Source organism: the organism of the source record quoted next, unplaced genomic scaffold (assembly GCF_019419815.1).
Source record: "Pyrus x bretschneideri cultivar Hongxiangsu unplaced genomic scaffold, Pyrus_bretschneideri_v1 Contig29, whole genome shotgun sequence".
NCBI classification, from domain to species: Eukaryota; Viridiplantae; Streptophyta; class Magnoliopsida; order Rosales; family Rosaceae; genus Pyrus; species Pyrus x bretschneideri.
The window spans coordinates 3,242,684-3,260,744 of NW_025999601.1; the positions used below are offsets into that span (position 1 = coordinate 3,242,684).

At 37.9% G+C, this 18,061-nt stretch overlaps 3 protein-coding genes and 1 pseudogene across 4 annotated transcripts; 1 reads left to right on the plus strand and 3 right to left on the minus strand.

Moving 5' to 3' along the window:
• Positions 1–2,185: 2,185 nt before the first annotated feature.
• Positions 2,186–3,082, minus strand: LOC103947726. Its single transcript, XM_018647586.2, has 4 exons — positions 3,062–3,082; positions 2,635–2,708; positions 2,401–2,535; positions 2,186–2,312 (listed from the first exon to the last, which is right to left on the minus strand). The coding sequence occupies exons 1-3, from the start codon at positions 3,080–3,082 to the stop codon at positions 2,409–2,411; spliced, it is 222 nt and encodes a 73-aa protein (XP_018503102.2). The 3' UTR covers positions 2,186–2,312; positions 2,401–2,408.
• Positions 3,083–5,374: 2,292 nt separating this feature from the next.
• LOC103947728 (cyclin-dependent kinases regulatory subunit 1) lies at positions 5,375–6,859 on the minus strand. The gene is made up of 4 exons (XM_009358674.3): positions 6,727–6,859; positions 6,494–6,613; positions 6,331–6,391; positions 5,375–5,787 (listed from the first exon to the last, which is right to left on the minus strand). Exons 2-4 carry the CDS (start codon positions 6,544–6,546, stop codon positions 5,635–5,637), a joined length of 267 nt encoding a protein of 88 aa, XP_009356949.2. The 5' UTR covers positions 6,547–6,613; positions 6,727–6,859; the 3' UTR covers positions 5,375–5,634.
• A 709-nt stretch (positions 6,860–7,568) lies between these two features.
• On the plus strand, positions 7,569–8,500 carry LOC125479470 (annotated as a pseudogene).
• Positions 8,501–9,604: 1,104 nt separating this feature from the next.
• LOC103947729 lies at positions 9,605–16,742 on the minus strand. 2 transcript variants are annotated; one of them, XM_009358675.3, is made up of 18 exons: positions 15,660–16,740; positions 15,470–15,556; positions 15,172–15,376; positions 14,974–15,082; positions 14,192–14,392; positions 13,946–14,027; positions 13,801–13,860; positions 13,669–13,721; positions 13,263–13,429; positions 11,832–12,042; positions 11,618–11,675; positions 11,435–11,491; positions 11,076–11,324; positions 10,767–10,831; positions 10,585–10,641; positions 10,408–10,501; positions 10,144–10,284; positions 9,605–10,064 (listed from the first exon to the last, which is right to left on the minus strand). In XM_009358675.3, exons 1-18 carry the CDS (start codon positions 16,413–16,415, stop codon positions 9,966–9,968), a joined length of 2,751 nt encoding a protein of 916 aa, XP_009356950.2. In that variant the 5' UTR covers positions 16,416–16,740; the 3' UTR covers positions 9,605–9,965. The 2 variants fall into 2 exon arrangements, 1 of the variants encoding a protein (XP_009356950.2); XR_007260031.1 differs by lacking the exons at positions 9,605–10,064; positions 10,144–10,284 and having other exon boundaries at positions 10,416–10,501; positions 10,767–10,880; positions 15,660–16,742.
• Positions 16,743–18,061: the final 1,319 nt, after the last annotated feature.

Genomic DNA, 18,061 nt, shown 5'->3' on the forward strand with positions numbered 1-18,061 from the left:
TACCAAAATTTCTCGAATTTGTGCAAAAACGAGAAAGTAGCATACTGTGAGAGCTAGTGCGATGGTGACTGAGGCGAAGATTAAGAGGCTCGATCTAGGGTTGTGCTTGGAGGTGCATGTGCAGGATAAGAGATTAGATCGGGTGATGGGTCGGAGTTGGAGCTTAACTGGGTCCACATTGTTGTCGTCGTTGTTGGTAGGCTTCGAAGTGACCCCTTTTGCGGGTATTCAATAGTCAGATGAAAAATCGAGAGTCATAGGAATTTTCGCAAGCAATTTGACAAAAACAATGATCTTGTAGTAAAGGTTTCTAATTGGAACGCAATGAATAATTAAATTCAAATGTGAAAGTGTAAAAATATAAAAATGAAGGTGTGTTTAATCGGAGACGGAGAGGAAGTGATCAAACTTTGTCCCTCTCAATCTCTGTGCGTTGCGAGGAAGGTTTTACAATTAAAATGAATTTTTTAATGTTTTGTATAACTTTTAATTCAATTTGATTTATTTATTTATTTATAAAAGTTTTTTTTATTTTGTTAAGTAATTAATTATGTGGTAAATTTGTCTTTTTATAGTTAGATTTTCGACCAAAGAGGTATTTTTGAAAGTAAATTAAAACCTGAAAGGTTGTTTGTGTAATATTCAAAACCTGAGAGAATTTTGATAAAACTAAAAAAACCTCACAGTGTTAGTGTAATTAACCCGGCATTTTATTGCCTTCTTCTAAAGCTATCCCAAAGACCAATCATGAGAATGGAGGGTTTTCCCTCCAAAACCTCAGCAACCAAACACAAACAAGAAGCTTACTGATAGGGGGCGAGGCGATGAGGGAATCTATCATCGAAAACGACCAACGATTCACCATCGTACCAGATAACAAGGTTTCAACCCAGAAGCTGAAATGGGGTCGGCAACCGAGGGTCCAAATCTTCAGTCAAGGAAACTTGGTACCAATGATCCCTCCAATTGAACTTGCTCGTCGATATCGCGTCTTCAATCTCGTCCTCAGCTCCGTAATCTTCCCCGTCCGGTTCCCTCTGTCCTTCTGGGTCAGCGGTTTGTGGCGGCGGCGATGCAGGCGCAGCTACTCTCAGAGGAGGTAGATTTTTCGCTCTGCCCGGTAAATTACGATTTGGGTGTTTGGTGGAGATCAAGAAAGGGAGTGTCTTGAGAGATTTGGCGGGTGGCGATGGCGGCGATGATAGTGTGAAGATTGTAGGAGTGTCTTGAGAGATTTAGTGGGCTTGTTTCTCACAGTTCAGTTCTCTGAGTTTCTGCTAAAAAGTAGAGAGAGAGAGAGAGAGAGAGAGAGAGAGAGGAGTTTGCGTGCAAGTTTGAAATGGGTTCCTGTTTGTCTGTGCCCGGAGGTAGAGCTAGAGAGTTCCAGTTTTAGCTCCGAGGTTAACGGTATTTTCCGGGGGAAAATTGTGTGCGAGATGCATTGTAGTTTGTGACGTGGCAAGATCTCATTGGTTAGGTTTTGTTTGGTGGTGACGGTGCCGGCCACTAGTGAGCCACCGTTGAAAAAAATCACGATCTGCTGATTTGGACTTCAGACCATGAGACATGGACGTGAGTTAGAGAAAAATCAAGATTAATCAACGGTTGAATGTCATACACCGGAGCACAATAGAATTTTCGTCTTATAGGTATGAGAAATATAATCTATAAATACACCATTTGGACAAGGGCCTAAAAATAGCCGTTTATATTAACTTGATAACGTGTGAATATCATATCACTAACAACATTATCGGTGCAAAATCGTATTTGGTAAGGACATAAGTCTTGTATAGAGAATTTGTACACACCACATTACCATGTGATCTAGTTCTATGTAGGTCAAGCGACTAAAATGAACCACGAAACAAAGGCTGCACCTTGTACTGCTTTCAACCTTGACAAATTTTCAGTTGCATTCGGCATCGATATATTTCATTCGGCACTGGAGTTGGACTGTTGGACGCAACAAATATCAGTAAACTTCAAATTCTGAGCTATGTTCACATGCAGAAGGCACCAAATCTCCATAAAGAGTTCACCACCAAACCTACATAATTGTCCACAGGAAGTGAGGAAGCAATAGAACTCATCAAATACGAGCAGCCGGGAATAAAGCCTCTAAACTCGTCTGAAAAACTTTCTTATGCTTATTCTTTACAGGTATGAGATGTAATACCAAAAAGAAGTCTCACTGACAATTAATTTAACACATTCAAAAGTGAGCACGAGAAGAATGTTGGATTTCTACGTCATCTATTTGTAGATCAAGAGAGACCTTCTCAGTCGAAAATACAGATATGTCCCTTCATCTGGAGAAGCAAATTCCGAAATGATTCAACTCAGGCATAACACACGATAGTGTTTACTTATATGTACTCCCAAGAGCAGATATCATACCATAGTGATCACTTCTTCGGGTAGGTCTGATAGTCAGGTCCAACGTCGCGAGAGCCAGTGTTTATATAAGGCCCTCGAAAAGTTGCCTGGGGTGATAGCGGCTTTGATGGGTCAATGACAGGCTTCGGTGATGACCTGGATAACAAAGAACCACATGATTCTAACTTCTTTTCTCATGAATTAACATAAAACTATAGTGTTTATTCATCGTTGTTGAAATGACAATCTACTTACGCCATGTAAAACGGAAATGCCAAACCTGCAGCTGCAAACATTACCAAGCCAGTAGCAACAATTGCATTCCGTGACTAGCTAGGCCATTGAGAGTACCACAAGAAACTAAACATGACGTGAACAAGGAAGAGAACTGTTATATTCAGATGGATTCTTGAGTGAAACTAATTGAAAAATTAAGTGACTATGAAACTAAGTATTTGGCATGCTCCAACTGAACAGTTCCATATAATACCTCGAAAATTACAGCCCCGTATCAAAGTGAGAACAAACATCTAGTTCATTTTCATCACTAATGCGCACACCAAGTTTAATCAAAGAAAATGTTCAGCCAACTGTAAAACTGGGAAAGGAAATGCCCAACTGATAAACCAGATAGGGCTGCGATGGTAAAATTCTAGCTCAGCCAATATATATATATATATACAACAGATGCAGTATTGTACATTTGGGTAAGCCCAAGATGTGTAAATTTTCCCAGCAGCTAGACGATACCTATGTCTATCTATCCTCCAGAGCATAAGAAGACTAATGATTCTATTTTTTCAGTTCAAACAGTAGATTTTAGGTTCATATCTTACTGAACGAAGAGAAAAATGCGTTTTAGCTTCTGCTAGGTAGCAGTTACAATGCAAGAACATTGCACGTAATCCCACTAGGACTGATATTGTAAGCCTAGCTAAGAACACTACACTAATGTAATGGTTGTTTGCGGGGAGACCGATGCACACATTTCATTATCCTAGTTCCTTACAGTCCAATGCATACACTTGAGTGTAGTAATACCACGAAATAGTCTAAAAAACCACGCACACTCACAATTCTCTTGCCAAGTTTTACATGTTTAAGCAGAAACTATGTCCACTACTGCGCTACACAGAAAACCCGAATCACATTGAAAAATAAACACAACCAAGTGGGATATGCGCCAGGTTTTGGAATAATGGTACCCCATAAAGAAACTACAAATAGCCGAGGCAACAAAGCTTAAGAAACAGTACACAACTTCACTTAACGTAATGTCGAACAATTAGCTCCATATACGTCTCCGAAAGGAGTTATATCACACCAAATATGCGCGAGGTTCAAACTAAAGATCTCCGCAACAAGTATGCTTCAAATTCACATTCTTTAATCTTGAATAAACCCTCCAACTCACATTAATTAATATATTTAAAAGCTTCACCATCCTCATTTCATGACAAATAATGACCATATATTGTCCATCACTTTGTTTCTCACAGATTGAATTTTTTCTGCATATTTTGATCTGAACAGGTAATTAGCCATTCAAACACACAAGATACCAAACTCTTTGATGAATTGGGTAATTATTAACCAGAATTGAGTCAAGCCATGTATCTAAAATGCAAGAAAAACCTAATTTTAAACAAATTGCATTAACAAATGAAAAGGGAGAAACAAGAAATAAGATACAGAATTGTTGAATCACCTGATTCACTTCCAAGTGACATGGATTGCCGATGAACCAAAGTAACAACTCGCCGAGTGATCTGACTCGGTTTAAGACTCAGGCTTAGCAAAATAAAAGACAAGCCGTTGTTTGGGGGTCATGCCTCTAGGCTCTAGATAGACACACAATTGATTGAACGAAAAGTTGGGCCAAAAGTAAAAAATAACTGAATACTATTGGGCCAGAAATTTAAGTCTAGTTATGGTTTGTTTTTTTTTTTTTTTTTTTTAAAAAAAAGGAGGACAACTTGTGGCAAATCACGGTTATCCACCTCTTCCAGGGGCCGAGAAGACTTACAAAGACATTTCAACATTCCCCTGGCCACAAGTCTGACACCAATAGTAGATTCAAACCCGAAACCTCCAATTTTTAGTTTGAAGAAAACTTCGCAATCCGCCCTTTACCACTGAACCACCAACTCATGTTTATAGTTTGTTTTGTGTTTATTTGTCAAGTTTTTTAACAAAAATAATTTTTGCGCACCTCTTTGTTTTAGGGATTGAATACAATACATATACGTATTTAATACAATTACTTTGTACATGAGAAAAAAAGTATAGATGGCCTATTTTGTCACATAAATTTTTTTTTTTCAGTACACATTTTATGTTTGTTTTGTCACTTAATTCTCCTTCTATCCTCCCTTCTATTAAGGGATTTCAAAAATAATCATGTGTCAATCCAGACCGTCTATTATATTTTATAATGAGATTATTCTTGCAAAAAATAAGATATATTCAAAATCATTTAGCCATCGGTGGTAGTCGGCAGCTCCTCTGCCGGCTTCCCCCTCCCTCGAGTGGAGAGGTTCGGACCGGCCAGGATACACACAACCAAGCTTACATAAAACTACAACAAATGAGCTAAGTCTATCACTTAATTGAACTGGTTCGTTCTTCCTTTCTTTCACCATGTCAATGGTGATTAAAAACAAATTCAGCACATCATTCTCTAGCAAAATCCTAGTCATAATTCAAACATCTACGTTTTCAATTTCATCTTTTTGATTAGGAATCAAAGAAACATCCACAACAAAATGCAAGAACCGCCTTCAAAAGAAATTCTGACGACTACACGGAGCCTTTAGGTAACTCGGTACCCCTCTCCGACAAAATGACAATGGATGAGAAGCAAACTCATACTTCAAACCAACCAAACTATCTTAAGTGCACACAATCCATTTACAATCATTCAGGCCAACATGGAGAGATCAGCTATGCTTCTCGACCGCTCAAAAGATAAGAACAAAAAAAGTAGAGCCACACATCATAAATCGATAATAATAACCATTCAAATTCGCCACTGGTTCTAAATCCACACAATAAAGCAGTGAAGCAACACGTTTAAGACATCATCAACACCAAAGCCTACTCAAGTAACAGTGACTACCCACCACAATTCTCCAAATGAGAGAATTACACTACAGTGCCATAATCCAAACATGCACATTACTTTTGAACAAACGATAAACCTGTTTATCTAACATTTCAGTTCTAGAGATGACAGTGTCGTTGCGCAGACAAGGGTCACTTTGCAAGAACCTGCTGGGCAGCTTGGTTCTCCTGCTGTTGCTGATAGTTCAGTGGCCTCCTGAAGAGCATGATGTGGGGCTCAGGGCGATGAATTGCATAGTGCACCCAACCACGGCTCTGCTGAACCCCAATTGCACGCCATTCATTCTAAATCAAAATGGAAAAAGAAACAATAAAGTGTTAATTAAATTCAGATAACCAAATTTTAACATACAGAAAGACGATTCACTAAAGTTATGAAATGCTTCTGATTTTAGAACTTGATTCACTCATATATTTCACCATCTCATTCTTCTTCCCCCTTTACTTTCTATCCTCGGCAACCAAACAACCAATCGAATCCTCACAGAAACAAAGAAGAAAATAGAAAACAATACATATTACTAAACCATCAACATTGCAGAGAGAATCACAAATGAACAACTTGCAAAAGCATTTTAAATATTGGGTTCTAACTAAAAAGAATTAATTTGGGTTCCATAAATAAAAAAATTAACCAAATTACACCAAACAACGAAATAATGGCCGGTAAGTTCTGGGTTTCATAGATTTTACAATTGGGATTGTAAATATTTCATTTCCACAATCATACATACTAATTGTACCAATTAACTAATCACAAAGAACCCAATGAACATAAAATTACAAAAAAATCCAATGATTAAATAGTGAAAAACCCCAATAAATTACCTCAGAGAGAAGCCGATTCTTTGGGAGCAGTTTAGCCACATCCTGAGGAAGAACCACATGCCTGTACCAACATTGAAAAGAAAAAAAATTTAATCAAAATGCAAAAAAAAAAAAAAAAAAAAAAAAAAAAAAACAAACAAAAACGAATCAGAAACGAGCATACCTGTACTCGTAGATATCATCGAAGTACTTTTCGGAGTACTGGATCTGACCCATCGTTCAATCCCAAACCACGATTTCAAGCAAAATCTCGAACAGGGTTTTTCAAATTTCTCAGTTTAATCTGCCAAATAAAGGACAACTTTCAAGAAATACAAAGAGATCGGAGTTCTAGAGAGGGAGTAAAATTCAAATTGAAGAGAGAGAGAGAGAGAGAGAGAGAGAGAGTGCTTTTACCTCAGAGAGCGTCGGAGACGACAGAAAATGGGAGTGAAAATTTAATAAAGGAGGTATGGGTGGGGGGATGGTGGAATAAAAGGGAAGTTTGGGAGGGCTATTTATGTAAATTTGATTTTCTAAAATGTGCTTTTTCTATTTATATTTATTTATTTGGAAAAAAGGTAGATGAAGCACCGGATGTATTGTTTTTGAATTTCAAAATTCTAAAAACTTCGCGCTTTTGATTTGTTTTCGTGATTAGTCTCTCACAACGGTAAACATGTATTTAAAATATCAAGTTAATTGCAATTCTTTTTTCTTTTCCAATTGTACACCAAACCGCAATTACTTACTACTATGGTCTGGTGATATTCTTCTTTATTTGAAAGTGAGAGGTTTTAGGTTCGAATCTCGTGGATGGCGAATTCGATACCAAATTAGGCTACCCATTATATGGCTTAGCCAAACTCCCCCTCCCTTTAGTGTAAAAATATTGATGTATTAAAAAAAAAAGGGTAAATGACAAAAAACTACTTCAACTATTGGTCTCACAACACTATCATACCTCATCTTTTAAAATTGATAATGTCATACCTCATCTTTAGAATTTGGTCTAATGTTATACATTCTGTTAGCTTGATCGTGAATTTCTCAGTTAAATGTTGACATAGCTTAATACGAGGCCCACTTTCTATTAATAAAATATTAAAAAATAATAATTTACACTTAAAAAAAAATTAAAAAAAAACCCCCCAAACACCCATCTTCCCCAAGGACCCCTCCCCCACCTCCTCCTCCTCCCAACACCCCCCCCCCCCCCCCCCCCCCCCCAAAAGACTTCATTCTCTGCCGCCCATCCTTTTGTAGTCATGAAGTTGAAGCCTTTATATTCATCATTGCCTTAATACAACAGCAACGTTCTAACAACAAAAAACCCAAATCCAGAAGAAGAAGAAAAAAAAAAAAAAACCAGAAATCCATCATAGTTTTTAAATTTTTGATCATCTGGGTAGTTTTGAAATCGAACTAAAACCATGAAAGAGTCGGAGAAAAGCTTGAATCCTTAGTTGTGGCACGCTTGCGCCGGCGGCATGCTTTACGTGCCTTCGGTGAACTCCGAAGTCTTCTACTTCCCGCAAGGCCACGTCGAGCATGCCTAAACTAGTGGTGGCGTCGATTTCCTCTCTACCTCGCCGAGGATCCCGTTGCTCATTCTCTGCAGGGTGGCCGCAATCAAGTTCATGGCGGACTCGGAAACCAACGAGGTGTTTGCCAAAATTAGGATGAACCCAATTAAGAACAACAAGGCCTTTGCCGCGGATGACGGGGGTACGTAGGCAAATGGGTCAGAAAATCAGGAAAAGCCGGCGTCTTTCGCTAAGACGCTGACCCAATCTGACGCCAACAATGGCGGTGGATTCTTTGTCCCAAGGTACTGCGCTGAGACCATTTTTCCAAGGTTGGATTACTCGGCGGACCCACCGGTGCAGACGGTGATCGCGAAGGACGTTCACGGCGAGGTGTGGAAGTTCATGCACATTTACAGAGGGAGGGACGCCATATCGGCATTTGTTAACTACGGGGTGGAGCACATTTGTGAACCAGAAGAAATTGGTGGTTGGAGACTCGATTGTGTTTCTGAGAGCTAAAAATGGCGATCTCTATGTTGGGATTTGGAGGGTGAAAAGGGGAATAGATGACGTGGAGGAAATGAATTGACTTTTGGATGGAACAACAGCCACAACAGTGGCAGTGGCTCTGGAGGTTGTGGGCGGCAGGGAAGGAGGAGGTGGGTCTGGGGAGGGGGGGCGAGATGTTGCGTGGGTGGGGAAGGGGTTGGGGGTTGCAGGGAAGGGGAAGGAAAAAGGATCTGGGTTTTGGATTTGGGTTGCAGGTAAGGGAAGGGGTCGCGAGAGATGGGTATTTGGGTTTTTTTTTTTTTTTTTTTTTTTTTTTAAGGTAAATTATTATTTTTTAATATTTTATTAACTTTTTAATAGAAAGTGGGCCCCGAGGGTCAACATTTAAATGAGAAATTCACAGCCAAATTAACGGAAGGTATAACATTGGACCAAATTTAAAATATGAGGTATGACATTGTCAATTTTAAAAGATGAGTTATGATAGTGTCGTGAGACTAATAGTTAAGGTAGTTTTTTGTAATTTACCCAAAAAAAATTATACACCAAACCGAAAACAATGAAGACCCATCATCATAAACAAAGTGAAGAGGTCAACTAGCTCTTATTTTAGTGATAATTTTAGTCACGTTTGTTATAAAGCCAAAAAAAAAAAAAAACTAAACTGAAGAATGTCAATCATTAGTATATACACACACACTAAACTGAAATGTTTTATTTTTATTTTTAAAATTGAAGTAGAGAGAAAAAGAGTGAGAGAGAACATGAGAGTGGGGAGAGACGGAGAGAAGTTTAATTTTTTTAAATTAGAAATGTTAAAATTACCTGTAGGTGATGCTCTGAACTTTGTTGTGATAGAAGACTAAATAGTTTTTTCTCCCTCTTTTAATTGACAAAGAGAGTTTTATTAATATGTAGTTTAGATAGGAAAGTATTATTGGCACTCCAAAAATCTCATTCTACACTCCTCACAAGTGTATTTTTCTTTATAAATATAGAAAGTTTGAAGTGTAGAATGAGAAATTTAGAGTGCCAATAACAATTCCCTTTAGATATTGTAAGATACTAATGATCAGTTAGTCTAATAGCATTCAATTTTTGCTTGTTTGGCAAGCGGTTAGGCTCAAATGCCATGGACGACAATTGTTGAACAAAAAACACGACAAGAAATCATGTACATAAAAAACGAAAGTAGAGACTCCAATTTGGTTATTTCCCACAATTGATTTTTCTTTTTGAGCAGATGAACATAGGCATGAGCAAAATAACATGATCCCTATATTAATCTTCTTATTTACTAGTTCAGATGCAGGAAGGATCATAATTCAAGTTTCGAACGACAAAAAGGCCGAAGGGACCGAACAAAAAGCATAAGCTACAAAAATGGCCCAGACGCAGAAATAACAGTAACAAAATTTTCTGTAAGAAGCTTCATAAACCTAAGACGACATTCGGTCTCCGAAACTGAAATATCTCAAAAATTCTATGTGCTAACCAAAAGACAAACTGCCTGTAAGGTTGAGGTATATTTCTGCTCTTTCTGTACACCAAGAGACAGGGGAGTCATTTACATTTCGGTAGAAACATAAGATCTAGATGATCCGTCATTCAGCTACTTCAATGGGACCTAAGAATTCGGCACTTGGGGACGGGCTTCTGCAGCATGTTAGTCCCTTGGAAGATCATCATTTGGTATCTTTTCCTGTAATCGTGTATCTACAAAACGAAATTACGTAAATAAACAAGCTTAACAAAATTATGCACTAGAAGAAACCATGCAAGAGTTCACACACACCTCATTTTCGGTTAACTTCTCAAAACCGAATCTCTTTTTCCAAATTGATTCTGCCTCACTAGCGGCTGGCAGCACAAGGCTTTTCACATTTAGAAATGCAAGAAGCCTCTCAATACATGAAAACAACGTCTGGAAGTAACCCTACAAAACAATAATCAGTTAAGTCAGTAAGAAAGATAAGGCCACAACCCAAAATTCCATCACTTTTTATTCCAAAAGAAAAATGTGGCTATGTGACTATCCACACGCCAGAGTAGTAATAACCTGTCCTTCAAAATCAGCACATGTAGCCACTAAAGGAAGCTCTGCCACTTCGGCTCCATAGATACGAAACATTCCAGCTGACACGACTAATTGGCTGCGTAATAAGAAAAACATGTCAAAACAGATTACCTTAACTGAAATAATATTGCATAATAAGCACTCAGAAACAATCCTTACTTTACTGTAATAATTGCACAGTACATCCCACCAAAATCTTGGGTATGGATGGTCCTCCTGCAAATTCAGTTGATATATTCAGTCTAGATTGAACGTAATTACGTAGTAGTTAACACAAGGAGACCAAACAAAAGAGTAACAGTTGAGTAAAGCTCATGAGAAAAGAGAACATTCTTGCTCACCCGTAAAGCATTTCTTTGATGAAGTCCTGGCGTGAAGTAGAATCAATTATTGGGGAAAAACGATCCTAGTGCACAGAAATGAAATCGAAAATTTAATATGTTGTTTAATGCCGCCTGAAAAAGGACAGAAGTTCATCTAATAACACCACAGACACAGGAGGGCCAATAATGCACATTAAGGTAGGTCAGATCATCCACTAACATCACTAAATGCAGCACAACATTTTCCTCATTAACAACACCTCTCAGTTGGGTAATATTATAAAAATAACAGATTCTAACAGAGCAACAAATAAGAAGTTTGCTCACATGGAAGATTTCAAGAGCCTTGGAAAGCAACTGAACACTTTCATCATCAGTAGACATTTTCCCACTAAGCACCCTCCATTTTATATCAAGATTAGCTCCACTCTCAGGACCTTCCTCATTATGCTTCTTCCTTACAACATTCAGGAGGGAGTCTGGAAGCTTCTGTTCCCCATGAACTACCAACTTCTGCAAAGCTGAATGAATCCTGAGGCAATCTGAGCAACAGAACCACTTGTCTTGTGGTAATTCCTGGAGAACAAATGAAAATTTAATAAAAATAGCAGCAAAAATACAGAGCATAACAAAAACAAATGCTGATAAAATGATATTCACAATAATAAAAAAAGGAAGATGAGCACCTTCAAATCTTCAATTCCTTTATCCTTCAAACAACCTACATGATACTCCTTTTCACACTGGAGTGAGGAAAAGAATAAGCACATCATTTAGAGCATAACGGCTAATCATAAACAATTAAGAAATTGAAAACACTTCAAAGACAGACTCAATATGTTTATAGATTAGGTTAGCAATGAAAGTACCTGATCACACAAAATAACTGTGCCGGGACCAAAATCAGAGCCGCTGAACTCATGGCTACTGCAAACATAAAAAAACAAGACTATTTATGATAGGAAATAAGTTGATGCACCAAATGTTGGGATTTCCAGCCCACTAAAAATTGTTGCCAGAAGTAAGTGTTCTGTATAACTGCATATATTTTCCTGGTTCATGACAACTGAAACGAGAAATAACCTGCACAGTGCACATCCACCAAGCTTCTCCTCGAAAGTTGTGACAATACGAATGCATCGGTTGGTTATTTGTTCTATGGAATCGACCCCTGCAACCCTTCCAGCTGCAACAGCATTGGCATTATGCTCCACATATTTCTCTCTCTCAAACATAGTCTGGCAATTCTTACAGTACCAAGTATCGCCAGGGACAATTGGTAGAGAAAGGCACTCTGCAATCGACAAAAAATAAATATATAAAACATGCAGTTCATGCACAACAAGCATACTACATACATATCGTCTCTTTCATTTTTTTTTTTGCTTTTACATGTGTAATGCTTACAGAGCTAGCATCTAAACTAGTTAGGAAAAGAAAATGCAACAAACAATTAAAAATGGGACAGATTTGAATGCATGTGATCAATAACCATAACCTATGTTTTTAGAATACAGACTCCTGTAAACATGAGGGATAATTAGTTTTCCAGTTCATGAATCCTACTATTCCAAAAAATAAAAATGATACGGCAACCTCAGAAATTTTATTAAATATAAACATTGGAACTGAATAAAGAGAGAAAAATAATAAAAGCATAAAATGAACATGATAATTGGAGATAGATCCTAACAATTAATACTATGCAAGTTAAAGAATACACATCCCTCTTAACCCTCCATGTGAAGGCAACTAAGACATTGGATTGTGCATGCACTTGTGCACTTGCACACTTGCAGAAAGAAGCCCAAATGTTCCCCCTCAGCAAGCACATTGTCAAAGACCCTCCTATTCCTTTCATCTGACAAAATTGCCATCATTGCCAACCCTACGCTTATGAATCTAAATTTTGAAAAGAAAAAATAATTTATTTTCTTCATTCCTTCTCCTATCCGCTGCCCACTTCCCTCTCTAATCCTAATATTTCAATTTTGTAGGTCACGACATCACCATCACTTGGGTGCTAACTCGATCTAAATATTATTTTTTCTAATTTTGTTTATTTCTGTTTAACTTCAGTGAATCAAAATTTTAAAATATGATGAACTGGGAAACTTAAGATAGTTCACAGAGGGGTTGTAATAAGACAAAAAAAAATGGTGCAAACAGAAGCAACCCAATATGGACATACACCCCTGATTTCATGTCCATTTCCGGCCTCTATCTTTTGAAAGAAATAAATATACCAAAAAATATTTCTTAGAATAAAATAAATGAAATGCACCCTCTGTAACTCTTCCCGCGCTTCCATGTCCTTTTTAACAACAGGGGTGTACAGTATTTCATTCCCAATTAAGTATCCATGATCGGTCCCTTTTTAAGGGGGGCCTCAAGAGTTCTATGGATGCAAATAAAGGATTTTTAACATAATTACTAAAATATTACGAAGCGAAAAGTTCCACATGGTATCTGCGAATACATATTGATGCACCAAAGGTAACTGTGGGACATCACCTTTGTGAAAAGCCCTTGGACAATTCTCACAGCACAAGAGATCTCCTCTAGCTTTGCAGATTGAGCATAGGTCATCATTATGCTTGGCAGACCACTTCCGACGACTAGATAGAGATAATGCCAATTCATGGAGAGATACCCCATTAGATGTGTAAATGTTCAGGTAACTGCCAAACAAATGAATGTCAAAAAATAAATTTAGAAATTATGGATAAAAAAAGTTATTACTGCAAAATTTCCCACAACCTTTCCACCAAAAAAAAAAAAAAAACAGGTGGGGACGCCCATGGAAGTCTAGCAATTCAATCATGTCATGTGCAAGAGCTAGATCAAGCCTAACTCACTGCAAAATTTTAGGACCAATGTGAACAAGTATAATAACCAAAAAATTTAACCAAGGACTTACGGCTTGCGACGTGACTTAAAACCAGCATGCGCTTCAAATGTCGATGCGCTGACCTGCCAATCAGATGTAGGAAAATCATAGATCTGTCAAAAAAACCATAGGTGGTGGTAATTCAGTAGAAAGTAAACATACCTCATTATTGCAGCAACCACAAACAATGCCAGGACCCTTTTTATAACCAACCAACAATTTCTGCCAGAAAAAAAAAATGGCCACTCAGAAAATAACATTTCACTTCAATTAGGCAAAACAACAACTAACCAGATTTAGTGGCAACCTTTCCCTTAGAAAAATAGCCTACTTCTGTGCCATCCGGCAAGACATCTTCCTCAAAAACTAACTTGTGCAACCGAAGATCCCTTTCAAACAAATTTGAGACAAGCGGCAAATTAAGTGCATTGATTATGATAAAGAGAGGCACACAAAATAGCTCAATTGTGAAATAACAGAGCTCGTCAAGAAAAAAGAATTAAATATGAGACAGATACAAAACTCGAGAGAGAGAGAGAGAGAGGTTGAATACTTTTTGGTTACTCTTCCCTGACTCGTACTTTCTGACGACTGACGCTCTGGCACGTTATGAGGATGCTTTTGAACTTTAACTGGCTTTGATGAGCTACACATTGGCACAGTATGAGGATGCTTTGGTACTGTAACTTGATATGGTGAGCTACACTTTGACAAGGTATCAGGACTATTTGGTACTGTAACCAGCTTTCGTGATCTGAAATGGTAAACACATGCACATCCTCAATTAGAAATCAAAACATTTAAAATAAAGGATCATTATGACTCTCTTGTACTCATATGTGATAGGAGAGTAAAAATCCTGAATTACGTATAATACGTAAAAGTATATACATACATAAAACTGAAAGTATAGCTAGATTCACCCATCTGCATATATATAAGCTGCTAAGAAATGAAAAATGTTCACAACTCAACTACGCAATCAAATGTGAGCTGTAAAAAATGTAACTATTCCAACAACACAGGGCCCCTAGTCCAAGCACATGTTTTCATAAGGCTCATGTGTTCAATGAATTTAAACCAATAAATATCACTATATACAGAAGCTTATCTTGATTGAATACCCCTTGATTTGTAAAAAGAATTAAAATCCCTCAATATCCCAATTGAGTACACCCTGTAATCATAAGATGTAGCTTCCTCTCTGTCAAAGTTACATTAAACCCACCCCATATTAGTCTTCTTAAACATGTTGCATACACCCAGAGGAGGATGAAAGATTTTTCAGATAAACAGATGGAACCAAAAATCAAAAGTAGGGAAGATAAAGTTTACTCGTCACTCTGGTTAGCAGCTACAGCAAGCCTAGCTCCAGACTCTTTTAACTCCATGCATGAGCTACAAAGTATCACTGCTGACCTTGTACCGTCTTTGTCAATAGATTCTACATTCATCGTATAAGAAAAGAGTTATGCATATGCATATTACTCATCAAGGGGAATTGCAATTAATTTATGCGGACATAAAGGCTACCTTTGCAATTGAGACAGATCGTACATTTGCTTATAGATGAGCAACCAATGACAAGTCGGACAGCTTCTTCCAAAGTTTCCAATGGAGAATTTTCGCATACAGTCATGACATCCCGAAGGGTCTTCCCATTCTCAAGATATATATACTCCGGCGGACGTTTGTTTGAACTACCCGCATGCAGCTCAAACACAGGAGGTGTAATAACCTAATGAAATTCAATATAATAATCTATCAACCCTTTATATCAATGGACATTACAAGACATGATACAAAAGAAATATCGTTAAACAATACTCACTTCAGTTCCTTTGCAAGAATCACAGTGACACAATATAGAAGAGCCCATAATCACTCCCCTAAGCCCAGTTTCTCCAGATTCTCTTATCTGACAACAAGAAATATGAAACACAAAATAAGTACTCCACCCTAAACCACAAATCAGCAATCATATGCACGCTGAAAAACAGCAGCACCAATCGAAATAATACCTTTGATCGTCTAAGGTATTTGACTGGCTGCCCCTCGAGAATACCGGTATCAAGAAGTTCTTTCAGTTTACTGAGCTTCCTCCCCATCTTCGGCATTTTCATATCAAGTTTCATTGGAGTAACAAAAGGGCTTTTCTGAATCTCCGAATCTATCTCTTGGGTATAACCTTCTGCGGGTAAATTCTGCATTTTTTCTGCCTCAAGTTTCAATGCTGACCGAGTGAACCTCCTCAGAGGCTTCCCAATCACCTCATCTTCCACCTTAACGCTGGCGTTCTCAATCAAAACAGGGACTTCTTCGTCCACCAAAGGCTTTTTGGGTTCATTATCTCCAATGCAACCGGTCTGGGGCTCCTCATCTACTGCCATCTCCAACACACAGTGCTTCAACTCGTCTTCCCCAACCCTCTCGCTCAGCACAAGCTCACCCACATGGGATTTCGGCTCGTCTTCGCTCGTGAGGTCCACCACATCGCTTTTTGCATCCTCTTCGCTCATAGCCTCCTCCAAATCCTCCTTAACCTTCACAATCTCCCCCTCCCCCATCTCCCCACCCCCCAATTTCTCATCACCATCACCCCCGTTGCGCTCCTCCGTCTTCAACCTCTTACAGCCATCGTTCTGGGCCCTACGAGTCCGCCCTAAAGAGCCAGACACTTCGGCCTGCGCCTTCAACGCAAACACGAACTCGCGTTTCAGGCCCGTCCGGACATTAGACATCACCACAAACTCCTCCGAATCCGTACCCTTCGCCATGCACGGCCTCAGATCGATTCAAAACCGTAGAAATTTCCCAAATCCCTGGTTCAGATTTGGATTCAAAGAATTTCAAACCCAAAACCGAGCCTAAAGGTGAAACCTTTGTTTAATATATATGTCTCTGTGTGTGTGAATCGAAATTTAACAAAATATAAACCCTTGAATAAAGTTGGGATTTTGTGAGAGGGGAAAAAATTAGGGTTTCAGAAAGAGTCCGAGAGATTGGTTTGTAATTGGGAGGAAATAGGAAACGTCGGGTTGTTTTTTGGCTTTTTTTTTTTTTTTTTTTGAGGAAGAGTGGATGGCCACCACCCGCAAGTATGAAAGAGGGAGGGAGACGGGGGAAAACGAAGAGTCCACCTGTAAATTTCTTCAGGGACGAAACTACCCCTGACACCACGACGCTGTTGGATCTTGTCTTTTATGGGAATTTTGGGATTGTGGTCCTCTACTTCGTATTATATTCATTTCCATCCCCATTCATTCAGGCTAGGCTACCACCAATTTCTCTTTAAAATATGGGATATATTACAAATTTGCAATTTACACCCTTAGGTTTGGAATCTATTGTAATCCCATACAAGGTTTTTAAAACATTTTAATCTCATACATTTACTATTATTTCATTTCAATTTCATACAACCTTAATCTATTTAATTGGCCGTCAAATGATGACATGGCAAATGTAAGGCCCACATATCTTTGATGACGTGGCAAAAAATAAATCAAATATTAAAGAATCATTTTAGAGAGGGAAACAGAGATTTTGTGCAAATTTTTTTTTGAATTTGATAAAAAATAAGATGGTGAGGGTGAACCGCAGATAATTTTTAGGCATAGGCAGCGGGAAAAACTAAAGGAGTTGTGCAGTGGCTAAGAGCATCTCCAGTGAATGGCTTTATATTGAGCTGGAAAAGTGGTGGATATAGCTCATTTTAGAGTTCCGAGGAATCTTTAAGGTTTTATAAAGAATCTCTCCCAATGAGAGACTATTACCTTTTGGGCTCTATATGGAGCTATATATTTCTTTATATAGTAATTAGATTACGCGATAAATTTGTCTTAATTTTTCTTAAATTGATTTTTGGATAGGTTATCTTAAATTTTTTTAAGAACTTTTCAACCTAAAAAAATTCAAATTATGACAAAGTTAGATTTCATCACTTATGCACCATTGGATTAGGTTCTCTTATCTCAATCTCATCTGCTAGTTTGTTCTATAAAATCAGACAAGATAAAATTTCACTTCATGACAACCATTGGATTGAATTATTTTATCTCAATCTTATCTGTTGGTTTATTTCTTTGATTGGCACATTCTGCGAAATCAAACAAAATAAGATTTTATTTCATAATGACCATTAGATTGGATAAATCTTATCTAAATCTCATCCATTGGTTTATTTATTTGATTGGCACATTCTTCGAAATTAAACAAGATAAGATTTCATTTCATCACAACCATTAGATTGGATTTATCTTATTTCAATCTCATATGTTGGTTTATTTATCTGATTGACACATTTTCCGAAATTAAATAAGATAAGATTTGATCGGCACCTCGTCATGCCGACAAAGAGTTAATCAAGATCGGGAAGAGAGCCATGTTCGACTTATGTATGATTACTTCTCTAACCCTCCAT

Bases quoted from the DNA above. Each gene is read 5' to 3' on its own strand.
- LOC103947726 (XM_018647586.2), bottom strand. From the start codon at position 3,082: ATGTACAATACTGCATCTGTT. The intron at 2,709-3,061 runs GTATATATATAT...TGGCCTAGCTAG, and splicing joins TGTACAATACTGCATCTGTT to TCACGGAATGCAATTGTTGC. The intron at 2,536-2,634 runs GTAAGTAGATTG...TTTGTTATCCAG, and splicing joins GCATTTCCGTTTTACATGGC to GTCATCACCGAAGCCTGTCA.
- LOC103947728 (XM_009358674.3), bottom strand. From the start codon at position 6,546: ATGGGTCAGATCCAGTACTCCGAAAAGTACTTCGATGATATCTACGAG. The intron at 6,392-6,493 runs GTATGCTCGTTT...ATGTTGGTACAG, and splicing joins GATGATATCTACGAGTACAG to GCATGTGGTTCTTCCTCAGG. The intron at 5,788-6,330 runs GTAATTTATTGG...ATTTTGATTTAG, and splicing joins AGAATCGGCTTCTCTCTGAG to AATGAATGGCGTGCAATTGG.
- LOC103947729 (XM_009358675.3), bottom strand. From the start codon at position 16,415: ATGGCGAAGGGTACGGATTCGGAGGAGTTTGTGGTGATGTCTAATGTC. The intron at 13,430-13,668 runs GTAAGTCCTTGG...TTTGTTTGGCAG, and splicing joins TTTAAGTCACGTCGCAAGCC to TTACCTGAACATTTACACAT. The intron at 10,642-10,766 runs GTGAGCAAGAAT...CTGAATTTGCAG, and splicing joins ATCAAAGAAATGCTTTACGG to GAGGACCATCCATACCCAAG.